The following is a 21,494-nucleotide window of genomic DNA, read 5'->3' on the forward strand; positions in this document are numbered from 1 at the left end:
TGGCAATTTCACATGTTCTTATATATAACCCTTCTCCAAGACTGCAGTGTCTTGCAGCTCACAATATAGGCAAAGAAGACAGCAAAATATGTCAAATTCTTCTCTCCAAATATCTGTGGATGTGAATTTTCTAATGTACCACACCAAAACAAGCTGGATAAATTTTTTGAGATGTACTATAAGAGAAAAAATCACTGCACAGATTGCTAGATTTCACGAAGTAAAAGCTATGGGATAAGTTTCCTAAATTCACTAAGTAAAATGTGATGGCTAAAATGAACAAATATAGAAGAGTTGTCCTACAGGGTCAGACCAAGGGTGCAACTAGTGCAGTATTCTGTTTTCAAGAGTGGCCAGTCCAGGTCACAAGTAGTTGGTAGAGGCCCAGAAAGTAGCAATAGGGTCTACCTTAATAATGGTTATACACGTTTCCTCCAGAAATTTGTCCAAACTTTGTTTAAAAAAAAAAAAAAAAAAGACAGGCACATTAGTTGCTGGTACCACTTGCTCTGGCAATAAGGTTCACAATGAGTGAAAAATTTTTTTCTCCTACTGTGTTTCCCTGAAAATAAGACACTGTCTTACATTATTTTTGGGCTCCAAAAATGCATTAGGTCTTATTTTTGGTGAAACTGCCCAATCACACACACACAGCATCTTTCTATCCCCCCTGCCATGCAACCGAACCCCCACCGATCCTTCCATCTCTCCCTCCCCACGCCAACCGAGAGACTGACATATTATTACCTACTTCCAAAAGGCACAGTCGCAGCAGCAATCTAAACGGGCTGCTTCGGGCCTTCTCACGTCGGGATGTTCCACTGCTGCATTGCTAATGACATCATCAGTGATGCGGCAGAGGAACGCCCCGACATGAGAAGGCCCGAAGTAGCCCGTTTAGATTTGCTGCCGCTGTCTTTTGGAAGTAGGTAATGGTATGTTGGTCTCGCGGTCAGCGTGGGGAGGGAGAGATGGGAGGGTCTACTGTGGCATTTAGGAAGACCCTGGTACCAGAGGTGGACATTTATTTTGTTTTCCCCTACCCCAAAAATAAGCGATTCAACTAGGGCTTATTTTTGGGGTAGGTCTTATTTTGGGGAAACACGGTATTTGTTTTAAATGTACTACTATGTAACTTCATGGAGTGTCCCCTAGTCTTTCTACTTTTTGAGAGAGTAAACAATCAATTACCTGTTCTACTTCATTAAGGATTTTACAGACCTCTCTTGTATCACCCCTTAGCCTTCTCTTCTTCAAACTGAAGAGCCCTAATCTCTTTAGCCTTTCCTCGTGTCAGTCTTTCCATTGCCTTAATCATTTTGTTGCCTTTCTCTGTACCTTTTCCAGCTCCATTATATCTTTTTTGAAATGCATTGATCAGAATTGCATACAATACTCAAGATGTAGTCTCACCGTGGAACATATTGCTTTATTCTCTATTCTTCAAGATAGCCTTCAACTCATAACCCTACTCCCCACTGCTCATCACCCTAGCCAGCAGTTTAACCATCCCTGTTAACTTTAACCCCTACCCTGGCATCCTGTTTGTCTGTCTTGACTAATTAAATTCATTCAAGCAGGAAACCTTCGTGACTCTGTAGAGCATTGTGCATGTCTAGTAGCGCTGTAGAAATAATTAATAGTAGCAGTAGTAGTAGTAGCATTCTTTGCCTAATAATTCCTAACATTCTATTTGGTTTTTTTGGCTGCCACTACACAATGAACAGAAGATTTCAACATATTGTCCATGATGACATCCAAATTCTTTTCCTCAGTGGAACCTACTCCTAACGTGGAACCTAGTTATAACACCATGCATCTATAATTTGAGTTTCTCTTCCAAATATGCATCGATTTGCACATGTCCCCATTAAATTTCATTTACCATTTGGATTCCGTCTATCAGCCTTCCAAGGTCTTCCTGCAATTTCTCGCAGTCTGCATGTGCTTCAACAACCTTGAATAATTTTGCATCAGATCACTTACTCATTGTTCCCATTTTCAGATTTATAAATGTGTTAAATTCCTAATCTTACATCATAGAATCTAAACCAAATATAAAAATCTGAACAGAAAGATCCACACAAAGACTTACCAATGCCTTGTCTGATTGCATCCACATTGTAGATGACTTGAAGCTCAGGCATGTGTTTGTGAACTTCTTGTGCCAGCTCTTCAGGAGTAAAGCTCATAGCATTAATATTATAAGTCCTCATGCTAAGAGTATCTGTCGGGGCCTCCAAAATCTCTAGTGTAGCTCTTAAGCAGTCATCAATATACATCATAGGGAGACGCGTATCTGGTTTCAAATTACACTCAAATTTGCCTGTCTTAACGGCATCATGAAAAATCTGGACTGCATAATCTGGAAAGAGGAGGAAGAGGAAGAGGCCTTAAGACCAATTCCATGGGAAACTTAAAACCAATTTTTAAGTTCAGACTCATTAATTAGAGACATTAAAATCAAAATCAAGGTTTTCTAAAGTAAGTCACATGAAATGTTTCCCCTGTTGTCCACCAAAGCTATAAAAGGATCACTTAAATTTTGTAAACAAAAAAAACTGATGATGTTCTAATTTATGAAACCAAATGCAAGTCAGACTGGAGTAAAAACCACTTTTGTTCTCTTCTGAGAGATCATTATTACTGTGCTGGTGTATTGCTTTATTATGCTGAAGTATCTAAGCTTTTTCATATCTGAGAAATAAGGCATAGGGAGAAACATATTTTCAATATGACCATTGTGCCCATGCACTAAATCTGTAAAGGTGCCAGTTTGCAGATATATTAAAGCACCATATTAGAAGTGATCCAAAAAGATGACAAACTGTGGTTCTTATCATCATATTTCCTTACCGATAGAGACAACCAAAACTCTGGCCAGAGTTCTGCATTATAACCTGGAGTTCCTTCTTCTAAAGTTGCTTCACACTAAAACAGGGTTTGTGCAAGGGCATACTTGGACAAGCAAGCCTAGGTCTCTAGCTAAAATGATCCTCCTAGTTTGCAAACACGTAACTGATTAAGGATTTTGTACAACTTATCCCAGTTTCAGGGACAGACCACTATCTGATCCTTGGAGACCAGTTACAAGTGGGTGAGTTGGAAGGTTGTTTCAAGCAGGGCTGATGTTATATATGCTGGTACCCAGTGCAGAAATTAAGGAGCCCCATAAGAACATAAGAATTGCCACTGCTGGATCAGACCAGTGGTCCATCATGCCCTGCCAATTTCTCTCCTCCCTCCCCCTCCCCTGATTTCCCCATTCACCATCTGCCCCTTCTTCCTCCTACCCTCTCCCAGGTCCACCAAATGCCTTCCAATCCAGCATCCTTCCCTTCATTTTCAAAATCAGCTGCTCCAGGGGTCCCCTGTAGGCTAAGATGTCCTTTCCTTCTCCCCATCTAGTTCTGAAGCCCCCTCACCTGTAAAAATGCAAGAAGGTCACCAGCAATTCTCTAACGCTATCTGCTGTCTCCTCGGCATTGTTCCTCTGCCATGGTCCACCCAAGCAGAAACAGGAAGTTGCATCAGAGGGGAGCAGACCACAGAAAAGGAACAGCACTGAGGAGGCCACAGACAGTGTTAGAAAACTGCTGCCATGGGGAAGATGTGACATCATTGAAGAGATGGCTGCCTAAACTCTGAGCTCCTCCTCAGCATGCCTTATTTAGCAAAAATTAGCACCTTGGAAGGATGCGTTTATCTCTTCTGAGGTATTAACCTAGTTTGGAGCTCAATGACTGACGAGCAAGAAGCAGAGACCTGATTTGAGGTCATTTGCTTATCGATGACCCCCATGAAAGCAACCTCCAACATGGCAGAAGGGAACCAGAGCAGCTATCAGAAACAGAATCATTGAAGGGGGTGAGGAAGAGAGCACAGATATGGGGTTGGATACAAGACTTAAAGTCTACAATAGTTGCGGTACTTGAGCCACATCAAGATATAGATGGACTGAGAAACACAGTGAATGACATGGGTCAGCGTTTGAGGGAAGTCGAGGAGAGGGTTATCGAACATGAAGATGACATTATGTAATTACAGTCCCATTGTGAGAAGTTGGAGGCCAAATAGGATGAATTACTGTTGAAAATTGAAGATGGAGAAAATCAAGCCCTTTGTAATAATCTACTGGCAAGGGGAGTGCCTGAGATTCAAATGGAAAACTCCACAAAAAGATTATGCGGATAGTATATGAAAAATCTTTGCTAACCGCCGAGCTGGATAAGGATTTGCCCCAGATAGTGACTGGCCGTAAATCATCTGATTTCCCTAGATATCTGGTGGCCTGCTTTCATCTCTTCCCAGTGAAGGAGCAGATTCTCATGGGAAGGCTCTAAATTGGAGCTATTCACGGATATGTCGGAAATCACACTGTGCAAAAGGCGAGATTTTTGGAACATTACCAGATGCCTTACAACAAATAATATCCAATATTGATGGTACTCCCCCTTTGGACTAACTTTCTCACTGCATAATCAAGTCCATAAAGTTGCTACTCCACAGGAGGTACAACAATTGTTGCAGGAGGCAAAGTTGTGGAGAGAACTGGAGAGACCCCAGCAACAGACAGAAGCCCTGAGGAGACCAATTCAATTCCTCCCACAATGGAGATGGGGAAAGCAGTATGGTCAATGACTGCTGTATAAATTGGATGTCTCCTCACAAGCCTCTAAAACTTAGATCTGATTGATTTGAACCTTCACAGGATACTGATTATTGATGTTTTTCTACATTTTGAAGAAGAGCGCTGTGGATTCTTGAGTGGAATTTATATGCAATGGAGAGACTTCTGCTCTGGAATAGCTGAGGTTTATTATATGTTGAAATAATGGGGGTCAATCCAGTTGTTGTGAATAGAGCTTCTATAATAATTGTATTTACTATTATGGATGATGGCAAGGTGAAGTGGGAGGGGGTGGGAAGGAGGAGGAGTCTGGGACTCGGGCCAACAGGAGACTAGTGTTGTAAGCCTTGGAATAAATTGGGTTGATGCTTTGGATTTTAGCAGAATGAGTGAGAGTATGATCAAGTTTCAAGTTTCTTAAAAATTTGATTAATCGCGTAATCCACATTCTAAGCGATTTACATATTACTAAAATTACAATAAAAAGGAGAATAATACATTAAATAGATCTGAACATACTATTGACAAAACTATTGACAAAAAAAAAAAAAAAAAAAACATGAGGAAAAGCATGGGTAAAAGTTACAATATGTTTTAAAGATAGAAAAACAAGTAGGGAAAATACATAAGGAGAGGGAATAGGCTAAATGTTTCAGTGAAAGATTAGAAGTAAAAGAATTATTATTAATTAGTGTAGAAATGATTAACTAGAAAAGGCATCTTTAAAGAGAAAACTCTTCAGCTTACCTTTGAATTTTTCTATGTTTGTTTCTTCCCTTAAATAGATAGGGAGAGAATTCCAGGTTTGGGGGGCTGAAACAGAAAAGATAGCTTGTCGTCTAGTGTTTATGAATTTAAGAGAGGGAACCGATAGAAGATGTTGTTCTGTAGATCTTAATGTTCGACTAGTGGTATATGGAATCAAATATTTATGAATAAATGCTGGGGTTTTGAAAAGAAGAGTTTTATATGTAAGTAGGCATATTTTATAAGTTACACGATGTGTGACTGGGAGCCAGTGGGCTTCCCTAAGAAGAGGTGTCACATGGTTGAATTTCCTTGCTTTGGTAATCAATTTTATAGATGTGTTTTGAATAATTTGATAAATCCTCCCTCCCTCCATGGTTGGGTCTCTCTCTCACTCTCTCCCCCTCCCTCCATGGTTTGTTCTCTCTCTCTCTCACTTTCTTCTCCCTCCATCCATGGTTGGGTCTCTCTCTTCCTTCCCTCCATGGCTGGGTCTTTCTCTCTCCTCCCTCCCTCCCTTCATGGTTGGGTCTCTCTCTTTCACTGTCTCCTCCCTCCCTCCATGGTTGGATTTCTCTCTCTCCCTTCATGGTTGGGTCTCTCTCTCTCTCCTCCCTCCCTCCAAGGTTGGGTCTCTCTCCTCCCTCTCTCCATGGTACGGTCTTCCTCTCTCCATGGTAGGGTCTCTCTCTCTCTCTCTTTCCTCCCTCCCTTCATGGTTGGGTCTTTCTCTCTCTTCCCTCGGTCCATGCAGTGGGATTAAATCCTGTAAATCAGTGACTACTCCACTGTTGTACCAGGTAGTGAATTATCTCTGGGAGACTGGTGATTGTAATGTTTCTGCTGAAAAAATCTCTCAGGCACCAGCCTTTCATTAGCTAGTTAATAACTTGCCTTTGTGGGCAAATCTGTGGAAAAAGCAATGTTTCAGCAATTATTGGATTTTTGGGAAGTCCAAAGAATCTTTCCTTTAATATAGTTTCAGACAGGAAATTACAAGGGTGAACATTGCTAGTATCCGTAGTTAGTAATATTAGAATTAGAAATAGACAAGTTTTGGATACTTTAGAAGTTTTTCTTGATCCGTTGACTGCCTTTGAGACCTCTGATCATGGTTTGTTGATAAGGAGACTTAGGACTGTGTGTTATGGTCGATCTATCTGAAAGAAAGCAAAAATACTTACCTGTAGCATACGTGGGTGATGTCATTCATGGAACTCAGTATGGGCACTACCAAGTACACTGTCACTTTAAAAATTCTGTAGGCAGTACCCACCCACCCAATGTCGGCTCATGGATCCATCAGTTCAGTGATAAGAAAAAGAAATCCCTAAAGGGTATATACCACAGAAAAATACTATAATATCAGAGCAATGTACTCAAATTACAAAGTTAGAAATATTGTACATATTTATTAATTTAAAATTTGCAAAAATATCACAAAAGTTTCATAGAATAGCATACACAGAACACCATACAAACACTACAAACAAACCAAACAAGTTCAGTAACAAAACTAAGAAGCCAATTAGGGGAGGTGGGTGGGTTGTGAGAAAAATATGCCTGCTGTCCTCGGAGAACACCTGCTATGGGTAAGTTATCTTTGCTTTCTCAGAGGACAAGCAGGCATAATATTCTCACAGGTGGGTCTCCCATACTGTCGGGATCATAACTCTGAAGAAGGATAATGGATAAAGCATGAGCCTGGTGAAACCCAAGAGGGCTGGAGGGAAAATTGTGCTCTTTTATTGTCTTATGTAATTATGTTATGCTGTAGTTTTTTAGTTTTTCTCATGATGAAAAAAGATATTTTGATGGTCCTATTTCCATATTTTTACTACACAGCTTTGTTTTATCCCAGACCTGTCATTTGTGAACATATATGCCACAGGTTTGGTTTCATTTTTATGAATTTGCATATACATTATCATATATTTTGTTTGTCACATATACATATCTTTGACATATTATCATTTGTTGTATTTATATGTATTTATTTATTTGATTGGCCTCTGGTATTGATTTATTTGTATGGCTTATGAAAATTTTTTTTAATTTTTATATGATGTGATTTAATATATTGTGTTATGTTTAGTGACCCCTGATGCAGGTGTTCCTTAGACGCCGAAATGCAGTGCTTTGTCGGGTCCACAGCTTCTGCTTGTGTCCTTTTCTGAAATAAACAAGTTGGTTTTACATTAGTGATCTTCAATGGAGTGTTCATTGTCCATTCCCACTTCCTTTTGTACTGTTTTATACCCGTGGGTTCTCTGTCCTGTTGGACTTTTTGGTGTTTACTTAGTTTGCTTAGAAAGTAAAATCATTCTGCAGAACTGCTGTCCAGACTGTCTTTCTGGAATTTTGTTCTAAATAGGTGTGGACTGAGGAATAAGTAGCCGCTTTGCAGAAGTCCTAACAGATGAAGAGCAGAAATGAACTAATGAAGCAGCCATTGCTCAGATACTGTGGGCTGTTACAAGGCCCTGCTGTGTCAGCCCAGTTTGAGTAAACACGAAGGAGATTACAGTCTGTTAACCAAGTGGGTCTCTTGGTTACAGGAACTCTGTTAGATCAAAAGCTACAGAGCTCGGAAGATCCTCTATGAGGTTTAGTCCAGTCCAGGTAGTGATGCCAGAGCACATTTGCAATCCAAGGCTTAAAGCGCTTTTTCTCCAGGATGGGTATGTGGCTTTGGAAAGAAAACAGGCAAAATATGGATTGGTTGAGGTGGAATTCTGAGACAACTTCGGGCATGAATTTTGGTTCTATTTGGAGCACTACTCTTGTCATGGTAGAATCTTCTGTAGGGAGGATCAGATACAAGCTTGAAGTTCACTCACACAGTATGCAGACATGAGGGATATAAGGAAAACGACTTTCTAAATGAGAAGTTTGAGAGAACAAGTTGTAAACAGCTAAAATGGAGAGTTCATAAGAGTAGATAGTATCATGTTAAGATCCCAGGCATCAGCTGGAGGCTTGATTGGTAGTTTGGTGTGGTAAAATCCTTCATGAACCTAGATACTAAGGGATAGAGGTTTCTTGTTCAAAGGAGAGTGAAACACACTGAGATAGCACAGTTACTTACCGTAACAGGTGTTATCCAGGGACAGCAGGCAGATATTCTTGACTGATGGGTGACGGCACCGACGGAGCCCCGGTACGGACAATTTTAGAGTGATTGCACTCTAAGAACTTGGAAAGCTCTGGTAGGCCGCACCGCGCACGCGCGAGTGCCTTCCCGCCCGACAGAGGCGCGCGGTCCCCAGTTATGATAAGCCAGCTAAGAAGCCAACCCGGGGAGGTGGGAGGGACGCAAGAATATCTGCCTGCTGTCCCTGGATAACACCTGTTACGGTAAGTAACTGTGCTTTATCCCAGGACAAGCAGGCAGCATATTCTTGACTGATGGGTGACCTCCAAGCTAACAAAAAGAGGGATGGAGGGAAGGCCATTAGGAAAATAAATTTTGCAAAACAGATTGGCCGAAGTGTCCATCCCGTCTGGAGAATGCATCCAGACAATAATGAGATGTAAAAGTATGAACTGAGGACCAAGTAGCAGCCTTGCAGATTTCCTCAATAGGAGTGGAACGGAGGAAAGCTACAGATGCTGCCATTGCTCGGACTCTATGGGCCGTGACAGAACCTTCCAGTGTCAGTCCGGTCTGAGCATAACAGAATGAAATGCACGCTGCCAGCCAATTAGACAACGTATGTTTAGAAACAGGACGTCCCAATTTATTCGGATCAAAGGACAGAAAGAGTTGGGGAACTGATCTGTGGGGTTTCGTACGCTCTAGATAGTAAGCTAGAGCCCTCTTACAATCCAAAGTATGTAGAGCCTGTTCCCCAGAGTAAGAATGAGGTTTCGGAAAGAAGACAGGCAGAACAATGGATTGGTTGAGATGGAATTCAGAGACAACCTTAGGGAGAAACTTTGGATGTGTACGCAGAACCACCTTGTCATGATGAAAGACCGTAAAAGGTGGATCTGCAACTAGTGCATGTAGCTCACTGACCCTCCTGGCAGAGGTAAGAGCAATAAGGAAAAGTACCTTCCAAGTGAGAAACTTGAAAGGAGTGGTAGCCAAAGGTTCAAATGGAGGCTTCATTAAGGCGGAAAGAACCACACTGAGATCCCAGATAACAGGAGGGGCTTTAAGAGGTGGTTTCACATTAAAAAGACCCCGCATGAACCTGGACACCAGGGGATGAGCTGAGAGAAGATTTCCATGGACCGGCTCATGAAAAGCAGCAATGGCACTGAGGTGGACTCTGATGGAAGAAGACTTAAGGCCAGAGTCAGACAAAGAAAGCAAATAATCCAACAATGTCTCCACTGCCAGGGAAGTGGGATCAAGATGATGAAGACACCAGGAAGAAAATCGTGTCCACTTCTGATGGCAACATTGCAGAGTGGCTGGTTTCCTGGAGGCATCTAGAATGGAACGAACAGGCTGAGATAAAAGAGTATCATGAGAGGTCAGCCCGAGAGATGCCAAGCTGTCAGGTGCAGAGACTGGAGGTTGGGATGTAGAAGGGTCTCCTGATGCTGTTTAAGCAGAGAAGGAAACAGTGGAAGAAGAAAAGGTTCCCTGGAACTGAGTTGAAGTAGAAGGGAGAACCAATGTTGCCTGGGCCACCTCGGAGCAATCAGAATCATGGTGGCTCGTTCCCTCTTGAGCTTGAACAAGGTTCTCAACATGAGAGGCAGAGGAGGGAAAGCGTACAGGAACAGATTGGACCAGTCGAGGAGAAATGCATCCGCTGCCAGACGGTGAGGAGAGTAGAGTCTGGAGCAGAATAGGGGCAGCTGGTGATTGTGAGGAGCTGCAAAGAGGTCTATCTGAGGAGTGCCCCATTGAGCGAAGATAGACTGTAGAGTGAAAGGATCGAGTGTCCACTCGTGAGGCTGGAGAATTCTGCTGAGCTTGTCTGCTAAGGAATTCTTTTCTCCCTGAATGTAGATAGCTTTCAGGAATAGATGGTGATTTATGGCCCAAGTCCAGATCTTCTGGGCTTCCTGGCACAAGAGGCGAGAGCCCGTCCCACCCTGCTTGTTGATGTAGTACATCGCAACTTGATTGTCTGTGCACAGCAGGAGAACTTGAGGAAAGAGAAGATGTTGGAAGGCCTTGAGGGCATAAAACATCGCTCTAGAGTTCCAGGAAATTGATGTGATGCTTCTTTTCCTGGGCTGTCCAAAGGCCCTGAGTTTGGAACTCGTTCGAATGAGCTCCCCAGGCATAAGGGGAGGCGTCGGTGGTGATGACTAGTTGATGAGGAGGTAGATGGAGTAGAAGACCTCTGGAGAGATTTGAGGATATCAACCACCATTGTAGAGACTGACGAAGAGATGATGTGACAGATATGTGACGTGAGCAAGGATCCATCGCTTGGGACCACTGAGTAGCTAGGGTCCATTGAGGAGTGCGCAGGTGAAGACGTGCGAAGGGTGTGACATGAACTGTGGAGGCCATGTGACCCAAGAGTATCATCATTTGCTTGGCAGAGATGGAAAGTTGTAGAAGCACCTGCTGACACAGATATTGAAGCGTTTGAAGACGGTTGGATGGCAGGAACGCTCTCATGAGGACTGTGTCCAAGACAGCTCCGATGAATTGAAGTCTCTGAGTGGGGATGAGATGAGATTTGGGTAGATTGATCTCGAACCCCAGAAGTTGAAGAAACCTGATGGTTTGGTTGGTGGCCAGGAGAACAGTCTGAGATGAATTGGCCTTGATTAACCAGTCGTCCAGGTAAGGAAAGACCTGAAGGTGGTGAGATCGTAGAAAGGCAGCCACCACAATCAGACATTTGGTGAACACTCTTGGAGAGGAGGCAAGACCGAAGGGAAGCACCTTATATTGGTAATGACAACGATTGATCATGAAGCGTAGGTACTGTCTGGAGGCCAGATTGACCGGTATATGAGTGTAAGCTTCTTTGAGATCGAGGGAACATAGCCAGTCGCCTTGATTGAGAAGAGGGTAAAGAGTGGCCAGAGAAAGCATTTTGAATTTCTCTTTTACCAAGCATTTGTTGAGATCGCGAAGATCTAGAATGGGTCTTAGATCTCCTGTCTTTTTGGGGACTAGAAAATAACGGGAGTAGAATCCCTGCCCTCTCTGATCTAGAGGAACTTCCTCTATAGCGTTCAGAAGGAGGAGGGATTGAACCTCTTGAAGAAGGAGGGAAGACCGAGAAGTGTTGAAAGCAGACTCTCTTGGCAGACTTTGGGCAGGAGGTGTCTGAAAGTTGAGAGAGTAGCCGTGGCGGATGATGTTGAGGACCCACAGGTCCGAGGTGATGATTTCCCAACGGCTTATGAAATGTATAAGGCGTCCTCCTATGGGCTGTGGAAGATGAGTAGAAGGAGGAAGATTGGCTATGTCCAGGAGAACCAAGTCAAAAGGGTTGAGTAGGTTTTTGTGAAGGGGGAGGTTTCACCTGCTGCTGTTGCTGAGCCTGTCTAGCAGCTGGTCTTTGTTGTCTCTGACGTCTAGGCTGTTGTGTAGTCTGTGGCAGAGGATGAGCCACAAATCTTCGTTGGTAGGCCGAGTGCTGACGAAAAGGCCTGGTAGGTGGAGTTGCTTTCTTAGTTTTAAGAAGAGTGTCCCACCGAGTTTCATGAGCCGAGAGCTTTTGAGTAGTGGAATCCATGGAATCTCCAAACAGCTCATCCCCCAAACAAGGTGCGTTGGCTAGCCGGTCCTGATGACTGACATCGAGTTTGGAAACTCGAAGCCAGGCTAGCCGTCGCATGGCTACTGACATAGCTGTGGCTCTGGAGGTCAGTTCAAAAGTGTCATAGATTGATCTGACCATGAACTTACGAAGCTGCAAAAGAGAGGAACAAGTTTGGTGAAAAACAGATTTCTTCCGGTCAGGGAGATATTTCTCGAAAAGAGCCAGATTTTGTATAAGCTGCTTTAGATAGAATGAGAAATGGAATGCGTAATTTCCTGACCGGTTGGCCAACATCGCATTCTGATACAGCCTTTTTCCAAATTTGTCCATGGATTTACCCTCTCTGCCAGGAGGGACTGAAGCGTACACACTAGCCCCCTTAGACTTTTTGAGTGTGGACTCAACTAAAAGGGACTCATGAGGTAGTTGGGGCTTGTCAAACCCGGGAATGGGAATGACTTTATACAAAGAGTCCAACTTGCGGGGAGCTCCAGGTACAGTTAAAGGGGATTCTAAATTTTTATAAAAGGTCTCTCTCAAGATGTCATGGAGAGGTAACTTGAGATATTCCTTTGGAGGCTGGTCAAAATCCAGTGCATCTAGAAAAGCTTTGGATTTCTTTGACTCAGCCTCCAAGGGGATGGAGAGAGAATCACACATTTCCTTCAAAAAGGAAGAAAAAGAGGACACATCTGGTCTAGAGGAAGGTCCCAAAGCAGAAGGGTCCTCGTCACCAGAGGAGCATTCCCCTTCAGAAAGAAGAGGATCCTCTGAATCACCCCACAAATCAGGATCTCGAACTTGAAAACTCCGGTCCCGAGATTCTGGTGTGGAGGGTTCTAGGTGACGAGATTTGCGAAGCGATTTCCCTGACCTGATCAACTCGGTACCGGGAGATGTCACTGGATGCACCGGAGCCGAAGTCTGTACAGCCTGATGGTGAGCTCTCGGCTCCGGTGCAAGAACCGGCATGGAGACCGAGGAAGCAGATTGTACCGGTACCGACAAAGTGGAAGCGGATAAAATAGGGCGTTCCACTGTCGGTACCGGTGGCTCAGACTGGACCAGGATCGGAAGGCTCGGTGCCAAGAGTGAAGGAAGAAGGTGTTGCAACTGTTCTTTAAACTGCACTTGCAGAACAGCAGCTATACGCTCTTCGAGTGAGGGCACCGGTACCGCCTTTTTCTTCTGCGGTACCTGCGGTGCTGCTCTACGCCCCGAGGATGAGGAACCCGATGTCGAGGGGCTCACCTCTATTGGGGCGGAGCGCTTCCGTGGGCGCCTCGAGGTCGACAGGATTGGGCTCGCTGCCACCAAGACCGGAGGACGCTCCAACGGGGAAGGCTTCTTAGCTGGCTTACCTGAAGGAGTCGACGCCGACGCGGTATCGCGTGGCGTCGATGAGGTGGGTGCCGACTGCGCCAGAGCCGATGTCGGTGCCGGTGTCGTAGAGTCAGACATTTCGGCACCAAAAAGCAATCTCTGTTGGATTTGACGATTTTTCAGAGTTCGCTTTTTTAAAGTCGCACAGCGGGTGCAGGTAGACGCTCGATGGTCGGGATCAAGACACTGTAGACACCAATTATGTGGGTCAGTGAGTGAAATTGGTCATGCACACCGCTGGCACTTCTTGAACCCGGGTTGAGGGGGCATGAATGTAAAAACGGCTTCAGCCAAATCGAAGGCCGAGGCCTCGATGGTGGCAAAAGGCCCTGCCGGGGCGAATTCGAAAAAAGAAGAAAAAAACAAATGTTTTTTTTGTTTTTTTTTAAAGAAAAGAAAAGAAAGAGAAAAGGAAGGAAACAATATTTCCTTCACGAGTTTACGCGAGCGGGAAGAATCAAAAAGATTTTCTCACAACGGCCGTTGAGAGAAACGCGTCTTCTTAGCTCCGCGGAAACTAAGAAACTGGGGACCGCGCGCCTCTGTCGGGCGGGAAGGCACTCGCGCGTGCGCGGTGCGGCCTACCAGAACTTTCCAAGTTCTTAGAGTGCAATCACTCTAAAATTGTCCGTACCGGGGCTCCGTCGGTGCCGTCACCCATCAGTCAAGAATATGCTGCCTGCTTGTCCTGGGATAAATACTTTAACCAAGTTGGTTTTTAGACCAGAGTTAGAGAAGTGAAGAAGGTAGTCCTCATCACCTCACACTTAAGACTACTTCTGCTTATCCATCTTGTTCTCCTCCAATCCATCCAGAACTCGGCTGCATAACTCATATTCTGGGAGAGCCGCTTTACTCATGTTATCCCTCTTCTAAAGTCACTTCATTGGCCTCCCATCCGTTTCCAAATACAATTCAAACTCCTCTTACTGACCTACAAATGCACTCACTCAGCTGCCCCTCACTAGCTCTCTTCACTTATCTCCCCCTATGATCCCCCCACCCGTGAACTCCACTCAGCTGGTAAGTCCCTCCTTTCTGTGGCCTTGTCTTCAGCTGCCACCTCCAGACTACATCCCTTCTGCCTTGGTGCGCCATAAGCTTGGAACAAGCTGTCCGAATCCCTATGGTAGGCTCCGTCTCTGGCACTGCTCAAGGCCCAGTTAAAAGTCCACCTCTTTAGCAGTGCTTTAGACTCCTAACTCCTCTCACTTTGGGTTCTGCATCCCCAACCCTATATGTCATGTCTGTCTGTCCAAGTTAGATTATAAGCACTTCCAAGCAGGGACCATTTATAAAATATCAAAATGTACAGCGCTGCATATGCCTTTTAGCGCTAAGTGATAAGCAGTAGTAGTAGTAGTAGTAGGAACGTGTCCCTCTAATGAATAAGAAATGCATCCAATGCCAGGTGATTGGAGATTTGGATCTGGAGCAGAATAAGGGCAGTTTGATGTGTGTGTGTGTGTTTGGTGTATGTGGGTGTGTGGTGTGTGTGTGTGGTGGGGGTTTGAAGAGATTATGTTCAGTGTTTCCCATTTGAAGAAAATATGATGCAAGATGATTGAGCTGAGAGACCATTTATGGGTTTGAAGAAGTCTGCAAACATATTCTGCTTCCTCATTACATAAACTGCTCTGAGAAGTATGCCGTGAGCAGTTGCCCAAGTCCAAATCTGGATTGCTTCCATGTCAAAAGGGGGGCTGAAAACCCATGCTTCCTTATTTGTTCAGATAGAACATGGCAACTTGACTGTCTGTTTGAACAAGAACTATTTGTTGGAGCAGTCTATCTTAGAATGTTTTGAGGGCATTACCTACCTCTTGATATGGAGAGTTTGGTTCATGGTGAGACCATACTCTGAGTGTGGAAGCCATCCAGATAAGCACCCCATCCTAACAGCAAAGAATCTGTGGTTAGGAGTTTTTGAAGGAGCTGAAAGGGAAGATCTTGAGTAACGGTGTAAGGAACCATCCACCATTGGAGAGTGTGATGGAAGTCTGAGATGACAGATTGAAGCACACAAGATATTCAGTGGCTTGAGACAATTGGGTTCACAGGTCCACTGTCAAGTACAAATGGAATTATGTGTATGGAGAATCCCATTGGGGGCATAATCAAAAATTTAAACATCCAAACACCAGCCTAATAGCAGGGACATCCAAGTGCCGATAATCAAATCCAACTTTCTGGACGTGCAGCAGCACTTCTAAACTGCTGTATATCCAGAGCTCAAAGGGGTGTGGTGGGAGATATGTTATGGGCGGGAATCAGGTGGGCTTAAACCTGGATGTACTGCAGTGATAGTCAAAGCTATGCTAGAAGGAATTTAGATGCCGGCATTTAGAACTGTTTTAGTTGCATCTAAGTCCCCAAAGCTGACCAGATGGCCACTGATGGGATTAAGGCATGATCCTCCCTTATTCCTCCAGTGGTCACGACCCCCTTCCACCACCCAGAGATGGGGGGAAAAATTGCACTTTGAGGGCTTGCCATCATCTGATCATGGCAGAGGAATCGCCATCAACTGAGCCAGTTCCAGGGATTCCTGCTGGGGATTTCTCTGCCGCAATCAGACAAGGTAGTTGGATATATCTACAAAACTTGCTTTTGTGCATTTTTCACATGGTCGTTTTTATTTTTGAAAATGGCCAAAAAAAGGAAGACATCCTAAAGACCAAAACTTATACCTAGGTCATTTTCAAAAATAAAAGACAGACCATCTGGCAGCTTTGAAAATGGACATTTTTTCTCCTGAGTTTGTGGACGTCCTGCCCAAAATGTCCAACCTTATATATCCTATCAAAAATTCCCCTCCATGTGTCCTAGAAGCCTTAGCATCTGACATGCAGTAATGCATGGAAGGGTGGAGACTGTTTGAGACAGATGAATCAGATTGTTGACTCTCTGCTGCGGTAGAAAAGCTCAACTTTGTGTGGTGTCTAAGAGTTTCTATGAACTCGTGTCTGCAATAGGCATATATATGACTTTTGGTAGTTGACAGCAAACCCAAATAATTTCAGTAGACAAACTGTTGAGGTTATGGCATGTTGAGCTAGTTGTGATGAAGCCTTCATCAACCAGTCATCCAAGTAGAGAAATATGGGCAACCCCATGAGTGGAGGGCTGCTGCCATTATCGTTAGGCATTTCATGAAGACACAAGGAGCCGAAGCTAGGCCAAAAGCTAAGAACTTTGGATTGGAAGTGTTGAGATCAATCTTGAAAGTAAAAATATTTTTGGTGAGATGATAGAATGGATATGTGAGTGTAAGCCTCTGAGATCCAGATAGTAAAGTCTCCCAGTTTTTAAATAAAGTAACTTTCATGACTTTTTGTAAGGTTGCCTTCATGCATTCATTTGGTGGTAAGAATATAAGGATAGCCTCACTGGGTCAGACCAATGGTCCATCAAGCCTGTTCCAAGGGTGGCCAATCCAGGTCACGAGTACCTGGCCAAAACCCAAGGTGTAGCAATATTCCATGCTATCGATAAAGGGCAAGCAGTGGCCTCCCCCATGTTTTTCTCAATAACAGACTATGGACTTTTCCTCCAGAAACTTGTCCAAACCTTTCTTAAAACCAGCTACACTATCTGCTCTTACCACATCCGCTAGCATTGCGTTCCAGAGCTTAACTATTCTCTGAGTGAAAAAAAGTTTCCTCCAATTGGTTTTAAAAGTATTTCCTTGCAATTTCATCAAGTGTCCCCTAGTATTTGTAATTTTTGACGGAGTGAAAAATCAATCCACTTGTACCCGTTCTACTCCACTCAGGATTTTGTAGACCTTAATTATATCTCCCCTCAGCTGTCTCTTTTTCAAGCTGAAGAACCCTAACCATTTTAGTCTTTCCTCATATGAAAGGAGTTCCATCCCCTTTACTATCTTGGTCGCTCTTCTGTGAACCTTTTCTAGCGCCACTATATCTTTCTTGAGATAAGACCAGAATTGAACGCAATACTCCAGATGAGGTCGCACAATGGAGCGATACAGGGGCATTATAACATTCTTAGTCTTGTTAACCATACCTTTTTTAATAATTCCTAGCATCATGTTTGCTTTTTTGGCCGCCGTCACAGATTAGGCGGAAGATTTCATCGTATTGTTTACAATGACACCCAGATCCTTTTCTTGGGCGCTAATCCCCAAGGTAGACCCTAGCATCTGGTAACTATGATTCAGGTTATTCTTCCCAATGTACATCATTTTGCATTTGTCCACATTAAATCTCATCTGCCATTAGGACACCCAGTCTTCAAATTTCCTAAGGTCCATTTGCATTTTTTCACAATCCACATACATTTTAACAACCTTGAACAGTTTAGTGTCATCTGCAAATTAAATACCTCACTCGTCGTTCCAATTTCTAGATCATTTATAAATAAATTAAGCAGGGACTTTAGATCATTTATTGTTAATTTATTTTGGCTTTTTGGAAATCATTATGGGGCCAAATACACTTCTCCCTTCGGATTCGCGGGGGATAGGAGCAGAGCCGGACTGCGAATGGCGAAAAACCGCGAATATCCGTCTTGGACCCACCCCCGCCTCCCTCCCGCCCTTACCTGGTAGTCTAGCGGGCTTTCGGGGCAGGAGCGATCTTCCTACGCTCCTGCCCCATGCAGAGCGCCATTAGGAAATGGCTGTGGGGAGTTCCTGTAGTCTCTCGAGACTACGACAGGAACTCCCTACAGCTATTTCCTAATGGCGATCTGCACGGGGCAGGAGCGTAGGAAGATCGCTCCTGCCACGAAAGCCCGCTAGACCACCAGGTAAGGCCGGGATGCTGGGGGGAAGACTTAAGGATGGGTTTTTTTTCTTTTTTCCCCCTCCCCAAAAAATTGCGAATATGTGAAATCGCGATTACTGAAACCGCGAATGGGGAGGGGGAAGTGTAAATTGTTTGTTGGAAAATCCAGTGGCATTGTCCTATGATAGTGTTATTTGGCATGTCAACGAGGGCTAAAAGCCAAATATTATCTAAGAACAAGCTTCTACTTATGACAGGGATTGCCATACAACAAATAACGAGCAATTGGAAAAATTTGAAGAGGCTTAACTATAGTTTTTGGTGGAATTCCTTGAGTCATATGTATAAAATGGAAAAAACATTAGCCACTCAGAAAAGGAATTTCAAGAAATTTCAGGAGACTTGGGAATCATTAACAAAATATTGTAATGTCTAAATATTATTTTTTCCCTTTAAAAATGCACATCCAGGAGGGGGGGTTTGGTATGATAATGAATTTTGGTATATAGGTATGGGACTCATGATAGATATTTTAGGTGTTGGAAATTGTGACTGATTAGGGGGGAGGGAGATAAATTCTATAAGGATATTAATAGAATTTTAAGTGTGGTATTTGAGTATAAAATGTTGTATTTACTGTTACACTTATTGTAAGTTTTAAAAAGAATAAAGAATTGGAAAAAAAAAATCATGTTTGTCTACGTGTTCCACAATTTTATTTTTTATAATCGTTTCTACCATTTTGCCCGGCACTGAAGTAAGGCTTACCGGTCTGTAATTTCCCGGATCTTCAAATCAAGGAGTTCAACAAGTCCAGAACAAAGTTCCTTCTCTGTTTCCACTTTGATGGGCAAAGCCTGTCCTATCTGCCTTATAAAGCTAGTAAAAGATATACTTTCTGGCAGAGATGTGTGCCATTGAGAAGGAGGGGAGGAATCTGAAGGTATACCATATGATTCTTCTGCCGAGTATTCTGGCAACTCCTCATCTGAGTGGCTGGAGATATCCGAGTCAGATTCCTTGAAGTACTCCCTACTAGGGGAATCAGGGAGTGTGCATCAAGAGTGTCTGTGCATCAAGGTCGATATTCTGAGATAAGAGATAACTCCTCCAATGATGACAATACATGCGTTAAGTGGGTTCATGTCAGACTACGATGCTTGACATCAAGCAGTGGCACGTGACCTCATCCGCAATCAGTGCTCCAATGTATCCTCAGGCTGGGCTGAGGCACGTATGGAAGCCTTTAATATCTGTGAAGACTGACTGTAGTTGCCCCAAAACCTCTTGTCTGAGCATAGCCCAGATCTCCTCCTGAAGAGTCAGTGTTGGTAATGGACGAGACACTGGCATAGAAGCAGTCTGCTGTACCACTTGGTGTGGGAGATCCAGATGGCAAGACATGCCTATGAGGAGACATCATCTGGATAGAAGAGCAGTCATCTGCACATTGACACTATTTGTCAAGAAGTTAACACTTGGGAGGATGCAGTAGCATGCTTAGAAGGGGAAAAATGTTTGTGCTTCTTAGCTTTCTTATGTGCTACATCCTTCGATAATTGAGGCACTGAAGATAATGTAAAGTCCTGCCTCTGCAAACAGCCCAACATCTGACACTCTGGATGAATGTCAGGTTTCATGCTCTTGTCGATGCAGCATAAAAAAGTTTTTTAAATTGAAGTTTGCAAGCTTTGAGTGACCTTTTTTGCATACACAGATGACAGTTAACATCCCAATAATCAGAACCCAGACACTGGATGAACCAATTATATGGGTCAGAGCCTGAAATGGTTCGATTACAAATGAGAGCATTTCTTAAAGCCACTCAAAACCACCTTTGACATGAAGTCAAAGGGCTCAATGGACTGGGGAGCATGAGTAAACAGTATCCCAAAAACAACTGATGCTCCTTGGAAGAAAAAAGGGCTCGAAATGGCCCCAAGGCCAAAAACAAAAAAGTTGACAAAATTAAACTAAAGTCTGTAGGAAACCAGAAAACAAAGCAGTATGACAAAAATTATGAAAAATAAAGTTGGGAAGGCATTAAAACATTGAAAAGTTAGACATGCTGAAGAGAACACTGAAAGACACAGCTTCTCAGCTCCCCGGAAAATGAAGAACTGCACGCTGACGACAGGTGGGAAGGTACTGCCTTAAAAAATTTAAAGTGGCAGTTCACTTGGTAGTGCCCATACCAGGTTCTGTGAGAATACTGTGCTTCTTGCCCTCATAGAATAAATATTAAGCTTCTATTTTTTTCTATAGAGGATGCCTCTCTTTCCTATGCCCTTCCACTGTCTTTACACAAGATTACTTCTATAATTCAATTTAGAAGAAATTTAAGGTTCACTTGTTTGCTCTGGCTTTTGCCAATATGCAAAACCTGTTTCTTTGGCTTCTATTTATTTTACTCTGTAAGTGATTTTCACTTCTCATATTTACATTCTGCTACTTTATAAAACACATTCCATTTTTTTTGATTGATGGCTATAGTTATTTGTTCTACCTGCTGCAAATGTCTTGTTTTATATATACTTACTTTTATGCATTTTTAATATGAAGTTTGTTCTGTTTTATTATGTATGCCAAGAATTGTGAGATAATGTGGTCTATAAATATGCTAAATAAATAAATGTGACATGTCTGGTTATTGCAATACATGAAAAATTTCTATGGCATGCAATTATTTATTTAAAAGACTTATATCCCGTTAAAGTCTGCAAAAAATAGATGCAAACTTGAAAACAGGTGAGTACGTGAAAGCCTCTGATCATGTTGCTTCCATCTGGAGTAAAAGACTAAGGGCTCCTTTCACTAAGGTGCGCTAGCGTTTTTAGCACACGCAAAAGATTAGCACGCGCTAAACGAAAAATACTAATGCAAGCTCTATGGAAGCGTTAGCGTTTAGCACGTGCGGCATTGTAGCGCGCGCTAAAACTGCTAGCGTACCTTAGTAAAAGGAGCCCTAAGTGATTTGATTCTGAATTCTTTTTCATATCAAACCTTTAGAAAATCAGTGAAAACCTACTTATTTGATAAATTTCTTTAATTATATCACTTGATGGTGTATTTATCAGATCATGTTTTGATGTGCTTTCACAGCTTTTCTTGTTGTGAGCCGCTCAACTGTAAGGTACTGCGGTGTACAAAATAAAGTATTATTATTGTTAGTATGCAGTGGATACACACAATTACAGAACAGCACTGTAACAAAGTCATAGTATGAAATCGTACAATTGTGCCACTGTCGGAAGCTTTCACTTATTGCAGGGTAAGAAATGTATCTGTTTC

General features: G+C 43.1%; 1 protein-coding gene across 5 annotated transcripts in view; it reads right to left on the reverse strand.

Moving 5' to 3' along the window:
- LOC117356688 (L-threonine 3-dehydrogenase, mitochondrial-like) overlaps positions 1-21,494 on the reverse strand; it is an 84,337-nt gene that overhangs the window by 1,881 nt on the left and 60,962 nt on the right. For 4 of the 5 annotated variants that reach the window (XM_033936249.1, XM_033936253.1, XM_033936251.1 and 1 more), the window contains exon 8: positions 2,096-2,392. In XM_033936249.1, coding sequence (XP_033792140.1) covers positions 2,096-2,392 — 297 coding nt within the window. The remainder of the gene's footprint in view (positions 1-2,095; positions 2,393-21,494) is intronic. The other variant, XM_033936254.1, reaches the window with a different exon arrangement.

The sequence above is a fragment of the Geotrypetes seraphini genome, chromosome 3, assembly GCF_902459505.1.
Source record: "Geotrypetes seraphini chromosome 3, aGeoSer1.1, whole genome shotgun sequence".
Taxonomy (NCBI): Eukaryota; Metazoa; Chordata; class Amphibia; order Gymnophiona; family Dermophiidae; genus Geotrypetes; species Geotrypetes seraphini.